Source organism: Lipotes vexillifer, unplaced genomic scaffold (genome assembly GCF_000442215.2).
Source record: "Lipotes vexillifer unplaced genomic scaffold, Lipotes_vexillifer_v1.1 scaffold325, whole genome shotgun sequence".
NCBI classification, from domain to species: domain Eukaryota; kingdom Metazoa; phylum Chordata; class Mammalia; order Artiodactyla; family Lipotidae; genus Lipotes; species Lipotes vexillifer.
Genome location: NW_006799313.1, coordinates 1099135 through 1108545, shown reverse-complemented (window position 1 = coordinate 1108545; position 9411 = coordinate 1099135). Strand labels below are relative to the sequence as shown.

Here is a 9411-nt window from a genome sequence, read left to right as displayed (position 1 = left end):
AGCAGGACTATTTGCCTTTTTAATCAAGGTGAAGAGGTTAAATAGTCCCTCAAATGACTTTTGCATACAACCTGTAACAGGCCTCGCATTGAGATAACATGATAAAAATATTTATTTCCATAGAAACAGAGCCATGTCAATACCTGTTTTAGTCTTCTCCATTTAGCGCGTCGATTCTGAAACCAGGTTTTGACCTACAGGAAAGACAGAAAGAAAACTTGCCAGGAGCCCAGAATCCCGAGGGACCTGGGGAGGAGGGAAGCTGCTGAGCCAACCAGCGATCCAGGCGCGCCAAAGCTCCCGGTGGCTCCACTGTCTCCCTTTTGCCCCGAGACCCACGTCCCAGGAGCCTGCCTGCGCCCCGCGAGCGAGCTCACCTGCCTCTCGCTAAGCTGCAGCATCTTGGCCAGACGCTTCCTCTCGGGCGGGGAGAGGTATTTCTGGGTCTCAAACTTCTTCTCCAGCTCGATGGTCTGGTCGTTGGAGAACCTCACCTGGCCGCCTTTCCTTTTATGCAGAGGCCTCTGCAGGAAAGGGCTCCAGAGCAGGGGTTTGCCTGCAGGCAAAAGCGACGGTTAGTGAGGGCCCTGAAGCGGCGTGGCCCACCCCGGCCCTGCCTGCACTGGGGATGACAAAGAATGGGAGGGGAGGCTACGGGACACTCAAGGAGACATATTCACGTCTCAGACATACCCCCTGAGACGTGGACCCAACAGGCTCCCACCAATACACATCATACCCACAGACACAAGAACATCCAAAGTCACACATCTACACGGCATGTGCACAAAGATCACACGTGTATGCTCACAGACACACACCACCATCACACCCATGACTAGATACAATCACTTTGATCCCCCAAAGAACACCGACTCTAGGTTGAGCTTAAAATACCATGACCCTCTTTAATCAGTCGCTCTCAAAATTTATACACAACTTTTTTAGTCTAGAGGGCCTGCAGAGAGGTCCTCTCCCTTGGTGAACCGCACTTTCCAAATACCCGTTAGGTTGGGGAAGAGTGGGTCTGTCACAGTAGCCAAGGCGTTGCTGCCAGGGTCCAGCGGCCTGGCTACAACGGAAGCCCTCCGGCCCAAGAGCAAGCTTCAGGGCGCGTGGAGCTTCCCATCCTGGCTGGAGGGCGCCGGGCCTCCTCAGATTTCACACCCGGCCGGTGGGGGCGGCCAGTTAGAGCCACCCCGTGGGCTATGGCAACATTTCCGTCAATGTGTTTCCTGTTGGTCTATCTCGAAAAACCCTTTGCTTCCTCCTGCACAGTCCCAGCCGTAACCCAAGGAAACCCAGGGCGCGCTCTGTGAAAACGTTTGCCCCCAGGCCCGGCCTGGCTGAGGGTCCCCCTCCGGGCCCAGAAGGCAAACAGAGCCGCACCGGGCCTGCGCCATCAAACCCTCAAGAATGGAATCAAAAACACAATAACTTAAAAAAAAAAAGAACTACAATATAATCCCCCCCAAATCTCTCTAGCGATGAGAAAGGAAGGTGGAGAACTGAGTGAGGGACCACACCATAATACTGATGACATTAAAATGTCAATTAATTAGTATGTTAGTTGTCTCCAGGGTGCCTGCAGAAGCTGCCAATAACAGAGTAGATTTTAAAACCCTGGTGGCCCAAGGCAAGGAGCCCCGTTTTATTTACCCGGGGGCCCCAAGGGCCACCCGGAGCGCAGATCACGGGTGGATTATTTCTTAGGCCACGCACTGAGGGGACAAGTCCCGCAAACTCTATACGGCCAACGTGTCCGCACTGCCCTTCCTATTCCAAAGACGTGTGGGTCAGTCCGTCCGTCTGTCCGTGGGTCTGCAGGCCTGCGCTAAATGCTTTGAAAGTTGGCAATGTTGTTTTTTCGAGATTTTGCTTACGTCAGGATTCAGACTGGGGCAAAACAGCCTCAAAAAAAAAAAAAAGGGAAGCAACTGGTTATTTTAGCTGCCAAAAAGTCACATCCCACACAGAGGAAATGAACAATATCAGAAAAACGGATCCCGGCTATCAGAAGTCGAGTGTTTCCTGAATTTGTCTGTATTGAGGATGTCGATAAAATAATCAGCAGCGTGCACTACTCCGGGGGAAGGGTCTGCTTCATGCAGCCAGGAAAACACTTAACAGCTTCTGAAACCAGATTTACTCCTATCGAGAACTCAAGATTTCCTGTATGAACGGAAAGGGTCAGGCTCTTTCACTGCACAAGCTTGTTGAACCAGGTCCAGCCCCGTAACCACCCCGGTCCGGCAGCTATTCCTGCCCCGCAGGGGCGGCCCGGGGCGCTTTGGCTCTCCCTTCCCAGTCCCTCCAGCTAAGGGAGCCCCACCCGGGCGACACGCGACCCCAGGACTCCTCCAGCTGCCGGCCCCAGCGGCAGCGCCCGAGGTCCGGCCCGGGCCCGCGCGCCCCGACGCCTGCAAGGTGCAGGAAAACCAATCTGAGTCATGGTGCGGGCAGACTGGGCTGCCCGCCGCCGGCGCCCGCGCCTGCCGTCCCCCGCGCGCGCCCGACAGCCGCTTTTCAATCGCTTTTGCCGCAACTTTCTGTTGCCTCCCCTCCGCCCCCGCCGCCTCCTGGGCGCTGCCACCTGCCGGGTGGCGCCTTTCTCGCCGCCGCCCGGGCTCAGCCCCGCCATGACCCCGGCCGCCTTACCCAGGGGGTCGTGGCGGAGCAGGGCGTGCGTGTAGTCGTTCACCGACCGCGGGAAGGGGTACAGAGGGCCCCCGAAGCCGCCGGGTCCGTAGGCGGCGGCCAGCGCGGCGGCGGAGTGGTGCGAGAAGGCAGGGTGGATCGGCGTGGGCTCGTATACCGGGGTCCGGTAGGAGGACACGAGGCTGGTGAAGGAGGAGTTGGGGGACGGCAGCGTGGGCGTGGGGGTGGGCGCGGCGGGCCCGCGACCCAGGATGTCCTCGATGTAGAAGGGCGTCGGGTGCGCTGGCTGCAGCAGCGGCGTGGGCGCGTACAGCGGCACCCCCAAGGCGCCCGCTGCCGCCGGTCCGGGGTGCGGGTACTGCATGGCTCCGCCGCGCTCCGGCCCCTCGGAGAGCTGCCGCCCGCGCCGCGGCGCTACATTTATCCGCGATCCGCGCTCCCGGCTATAGGCTCTGCCGACTGCGGGGTGGGGCCGCGCTCTCTGGCCCCTTCCTGCCGCTGGGCCCTGCGGCCAATGGCGCGGAGCCCCCGGAGCAGTCTCCCGCCCCCACCCTTGGCCCGCCCCCGCCGGCCGAGGTCCCCGCCCCCGGGACGCGCTTGCTCCCAGGCTCTTAGGACCCTAAGCCCGGCTGTACCCTCGCCGCCGACACTCGGGGCTCCAGGCACCCTGCCCCGGGACGCCCTCGAAGGAAGCCCAGGGCCGCGTCCGTCAGGCGAGGCGCGAGGCAAGCAGCTGCCTGGAAGGCTGCCTCAAGCGGCCCTAGCCCCGGCGGCGAGGCATCTCCGCCGAAACTCGGGGGCACTGGTCCAGGCCCGGGACCGGGGAGGCGGTAGCCGGCCCAGGCAAGGGGCGACTGGACTCGGGGCCCGCAGGCGTAGAGGCCCCTGGTCGGGCCGCGCCTTCGCAGGCCTGAGAGCACCCTCCGTGGTCAGCGCGCTCCCTGGAGTAACGGTAGCATTGGCTGTTGCCCTGGGCGTCTCGGGAGTACTCGTAGCGGGAGAGAGTGCCCTGGGTTCCTGGGGCAACTCCAAGGAGGGAGATCCACGGCCCTTGCCTGCGTCCCAGCGTGGTAAGGACGATTAGACTTAAGGTGCCGCGGACTCTTGCTCTCTAGCCCGTTTCATCTGTGGGCTCCGGGACTCAGCCACTTCCCCGGGGACGCTGGCAAAAGTCCCTTCGGGCAGGAATCAAGGGAAGGCCTGGATCCTACGGCGCCAGGCAGAAGCTGTGCAGTCTTCTCCGACCCAGTGGGGGCTGCTCCCTGTCCCCTATCCCCGGGTCCTGGGGGATCGCAGCTGCGCGCAGCCCCGCTTTTCCTTTTTGCACGTGTTTGCTATTGAAGCTGTGACGCGCTACCCGGTGTGGCCTCAGCTCTGTGCGGCTCCACTCGCCTACGGGGCAAGGGGGCATTTTCTTGATTGACGCCCTCCTGCGGCCGTCACACCTCGCGGTGGGCGGTTTCTGCCAAGGTCCTCCATTAATCGTGGAAATGAAAAAACTTCCCGGCTTTTTCTATTGAGAATTTTTATTTACATCTTGGGATTATTTCTCCGACTGCAATGGGAAGGCAGTAGGAAGAGTGGGCTGGAAGCCGGATGGCCTGAGTTCAAGTTTCAGTCCGCACTTTTGTTGAGCAACTACTGTGTGCCAGCAGTGAACAGAACAGATGTAGTTCCTGTCCTCGCAGTGGCAGGAAACAAATTTTAATACATTGACTTATATATGTGCTAGGAAGGAGAAGTACGTGATAACCTGAAACCTTATAACAAGCGGACACCACCTAGTTGGGTGAGGGAGATGTGTTAAGGAAGAGAAAGTGTTCCCCAAGGAAGTGATGTTTGAAAAATGAGTAGGTGTCTAGGAGCCTAGAGAGGAACTAACATTTCAAGTCCAGGGAATAACATGTGAGTGTCCTCAATACAACTTTTCAAGTCACCCTCCCTGAGCTTTTCTCATCTGAAACAATTAGGGCTTAACCTAAAGGTTTCTGACCTTTTAGGGTTGGGGTCATAGGCGTCTTTCAAAACCTGACGACGTTTCAGTTAAAACGTTGGGAGAAAGTAAGAATATTTGTGCCTTTATTATACAAACTATCTCTGAAAGGATACACAAAAACCTAATAACATTGGCTGTCTGTGAAGGGAGAGGTGGAGATGGAGGGAGAATGTACTGTACACTTTGTGACTCTTTGGAGAATTGAACTGTGTGGATGTGTGACCTATTCATCGTGTAAGTAGGTCCTTGAAGCTGTGGCTGATTCTAGGTCTGGAGCAGGACATATACAAGGTGAGCTCCAGGTATCTTGTGCCAGAAACCACAGACAGAAAACAGGAACCGGCTTGAAGGGTTTTCCATTGGCCAAGTTTGGGGTAATTTAAGCATCAAAATTATGGATTAGAAGAGTTCATAGTATTACTGTTCATAGTGATACTCAGAGAGAGAAAGGGATGGTAGATGGTAAGGCTGGCAGAATGCTAGCTAACAAATGTAGAAACATTGATAAAATCAGAAAATGTATTAATTCATTCAAGAATCATCCAAAACCATCAAGTGAAACATTGTTGAGGATGAGGATTTTCACAAGGTCTCATAGTATCACCCCCATTGATTGGATTCTGGATTTTTTTGAAGCTCTAAAAGACATTTAGGGGGATAATAGGGAAAAATTGAATAGGGATTGTATGTTAGATGACATTATTATATTAATGTTCATTGTTTTAGGTGTGATATTGGTATTGTGGGTGAAATGTCCTTATTCTGGGAGGTACAAGCTAAGGTATTTGGGTGTGAAGGGTCATGAAATCTGCAACTTACTTTCAAATTGATACACATACACAAATATATACATATGTGTATATGTATGTACACAAAGAGGGAGATAAACAAAATTAGAAAATTTATTTATTTGCGAATTTAAGTGAAGAGTATACAGATGTTCATTGTACTAGTTTCAGCTTCTCTGTATGTTTGAAATTTTTTAATATAAAAACTTTAAAAATAAGTATGAATCTATATGTTAAAAAATAAAAACACTGTTTTGGTTTTTTTTAAAGCTAAAAATTATTTGAATTATTATTAAGTCTGCATACAAGTTCAGGTAGTGCATTCCTCCTGGAAACCATCTGTGGAGGGCCATTTGCGAATCATCGGTCTCTCTGGGGTCTGGTCTGATGTCGTGCCCCCTCCACCAGCCATAATTCTCCTCACATGGCCTGATGGAGAATTCAGAAAGGTGCTGGGAGACTGAAAGTGAAGTGTATTCTTCTGTGTATCAAGGACAGAGATGGGATTTGGGGACAAAGAAAGGACAGTTGTTATGTTAAAGGACTTCAGAAGTTATGTCTGTTTTAAACTAAGCAGGTAACTGTGATTATTATTTTCTCACAAAATGTTTCTCCCTCATCTTTTTCTCCTTTTTCCTGCCCCTTCTACCTAGCAAGTAATTGAGATGATTACTCCAACTCATTTAATGCCCTTAAAGTAAATCACTGGCCAGCCTTCATTCTCCATCTTCATAAATAGTATGAGTTTATAGTTTATTCTGTGCATGACTCGGCCACCAGCCAAAAAGATCTAAGTCTACCAACATTCCAAAAGTATATATTAAAATACTAGGGAAATAATCAATATAGGAAAAGGAAGCATCATTCCTCTCTTTGATTTAGGCCCATCACCTCACAGACCCTGTGAGGTGATGGGGATCTTATAAGGCATTGGTATAACATTCCAACTCAGCTACATAATCCTAACCAGAAAATTGAAGCACTTAATTCTGTTAAGCTATATAACACCACCTCTTCTAAATCCAATCATCAGATCCATGTTCATTTCGCTATAGTTAAAAAAAATTACAACCACATTTGTGAATGTCACATTCATTGAACTACATAATTTTTAATATCACTTGTGTAGGTTTTATAGTTTGTTTTATTGTTTTAAAAGTCATCTGGGGCTCTAAAAGAACTAGATTTTCCCAAAGTTGTCCTTAAAATTTTTTTTCACCCAGTCAGAACTAATAAAACAAAACTGTTGTAGTGGGGCTTCCCTGGTGGCGCAGTGGTTGGGGGTCCGCCTGCCGATGCAGGGGACGCGGGTTCGTGCCCCGGTCCGGGGGGATCCCACGTGCCGCGGAGCGACTGGGCCCGTGGGCCATGGCCGCTGGGCCTGTGCGTCCGGAGCCTGTGCTCCGCAGCGGGAGAGGCCGCGGCAATGAGAGGCCCGCGTACCGAAACAAAAAAAAAAAAAAAAAAAAAAAAAAAAACTGTTGTAGCTATTTAATTCAGAATCTCTTGGAGTTTCAATATTTTTTCTCTGCTGGATACTAAAACCAATAAAGCTACATGAGATTTTAATTATATTCTGAATTAAAGAAGACTCTCTTTAAAAATTTGACACCATTTATTTTAGTCACTACTATTGTGCAAGATACCAAACTTTGTAAGAAGGGAATGTGGTTCTCACCTCTAGTTTATCTAGTAGGAGTTTAGGTAAATTTTTTGCAACTCATTTTCAGTAATTAAATGTACATAGAAGTAAAACTTCAAATGAGCTATAGCTTGAGAGCATGGATTGATTTTATTATAACATTTAATTCTATTTCACTGTATTGTATTTTATTTAAAATTTGACAAAATCTAATTAATTAGGGTTTTACTAACTTACAAGATGCTACTGTGATCAAAAGAAATATCTTGTCATGTCATGAATGGGATCAGAGCTCTGGAAAACACAGGCAGTAGTCATCACGATGTTGCTTCAGTGGTATTCACATTTTACATACTGTAATGTACTTTACATAACACTGTAATGTGGGTAGATTTTAGCAACCACTGAGCTTTGGGTGGAGCTTATGATATTTATTTGCTCAATTTAAAAAAGTGATGAAGAACTCAATAACAAAAAGACAGAGAACCCTATTTTTTAAATGAGCAAAAGATCTGAATAGACATTTCTCCAGAGAAGATACACAAATGGTCAATAAGCATGTGAAAAAATGTTCAATACCATTAGACATCAGGGAAACGAAAATAAAAACCATAAGTAGATACCACTTTATACCTCCTAGGATAGCTATAATAATTTCTTTTTAAAAAAACAAAATAGGGACTTCCATGGCGGCCCAGTGGTTGGGTCTCTGCACTTCCACTGCAGGGGGGACAGGTTCGATCCCTGGTCGGTAAACTAAGATCCCACATTCTGTGCAGTGTGGCCAAAAAGAAAACAAAAAAAAGAAAAGAATGACTCTAAACGGGAATTCCCTGGCAGTCCAGTGGTTAGGACTCCACAGCCAACAATAAATAAAAAAAACAAAATAATGAATGTTGGTAAGAATGTGTAGATTTAGAACCTTTGTACTTTGCTGGTGGCAATGTAAAATGAAGCAGCTGCTTTGGAAAACACTCTGGCAGTTCCTAAAAAGGTTAAACATAGAGTTACTATATGACCCAGTAATTCCACTCCTAGGTCTATACCCAAGAAATGAAAACATTTATCCATACAAAAACTTGTACACAAATGTTCATAGTAGAATCATTCATGATAGCCAAAAAGTGGAAACAGTTCAAATGTCCCTCCACTGGTAAATGAATAGATAAAATGTACATCCAAGCAATGGAATATTATTCGGTAATAAAAAGGTATGAAGCACTGACACGTGCTACAACATAGGTGAACTTGCTAAGTGAAAGAAGCCAGACACAAAAGGCCACATGTTAGATGATTCCATTTATATGAAATGTCCAGAAAAGGCAAATCTATAGAGACAGAAAGTAGATTAGTGGTTTCCTAGGGCTAAGGAAGTTGGGGATAAATGAAGACTGGGCTGCTAATGAGGTAATGCTTTTTGAGGTAATGAAAATGTTCTAGAAGTTATTGTAGTGATGGATGCACACTTTGAGAGTATCCAGAAAAGAAAAATGTTTAATGGGTGAATTATATGGTGTGAATTATATCTAAGTAGAGCTGTTATGTTATTTTTTTAATGATGAAAGGACGTCACATGAATAATAATTTTAACAAAGGCTACAATGTCAGAAGTGATATTTTGACATGTAATCCAAATCTGTGGATATTCATCTAAACTCCCAGGCAACAATCCTTGAGAAAGAACCAGAAATGATGAACCAGGACTCTTGCTGTGTGGACCATGGGCCCTTTGTCTTCAGCACACCAACCTACTTCCCTGGATCCTGTGTTCCTTCATTTGCATTTTTTCACCAGGCAGGTGTCCTTCTTTCTAATCACCCCCTAGAAAGGAGAGGAAGACGAAGTTTATTACCAAGGAACCGAATGTCCGAAGAAAAATTTTAATCCAGTTTAGATTCTGGTCCTGATTTTTTAATTTTCATGAAATCATTTGAGATCTTATGGGCATAAAATTCCCCTGTCCTTAACTCTAAGGAGCACTCTAAAGATTCTATTCTAAAAACAAACATGGTTACGAAGGGGGAAAGGGGGGGTGGGATGAACTGGGATTGACATACACACACTACTATATATAAAATAGATAACTAATAAGAACCTACTCTATAGCACAGGGAACTCTACTCAATACTCTGTAATGACCTATATGGGAAAAGAATCTAAAAAAAAGTGGATATATGTATATGTATAACTGATTCACTTTACAATACAGCAGAAACTAACAACATTTTAAAGCAACTCTACTCCAATAAAAATGTTTAAAAAATAGTTTAGCTGGAAAAAAAAGATTCGATTCTGAGAAAAGGAAAAGGCAACAAATGTCATGATGC

At 47.7% G+C, this 9411-nt stretch overlaps 1 protein-coding gene across 1 annotated transcript in view; it reads right to left on the bottom strand.

Annotated features, from left to right (window-relative positions):
* Positions 1 to 3078, bottom strand: part of HHEX (hematopoietically expressed homeobox) — a 5795-nt gene extending 2717 nt beyond the window's left edge. Inside the window, exons 1-3 of the mRNA XM_007471563.1 lie at positions 2659 to 3078; positions 378 to 556; positions 144 to 194 (exon numbers count right to left, since the gene is read on the bottom strand). Coding sequence (XP_007471625.1) covers positions 144 to 194; positions 378 to 556; positions 2659 to 3022 — 594 coding nt within the window. The 5' untranslated portion in view covers positions 3023 to 3078. The remainder of the gene's footprint in view (positions 1 to 143; positions 195 to 377; positions 557 to 2658) is intronic.
* Positions 3079 to 9411: the final 6333 nt, after the last annotated feature.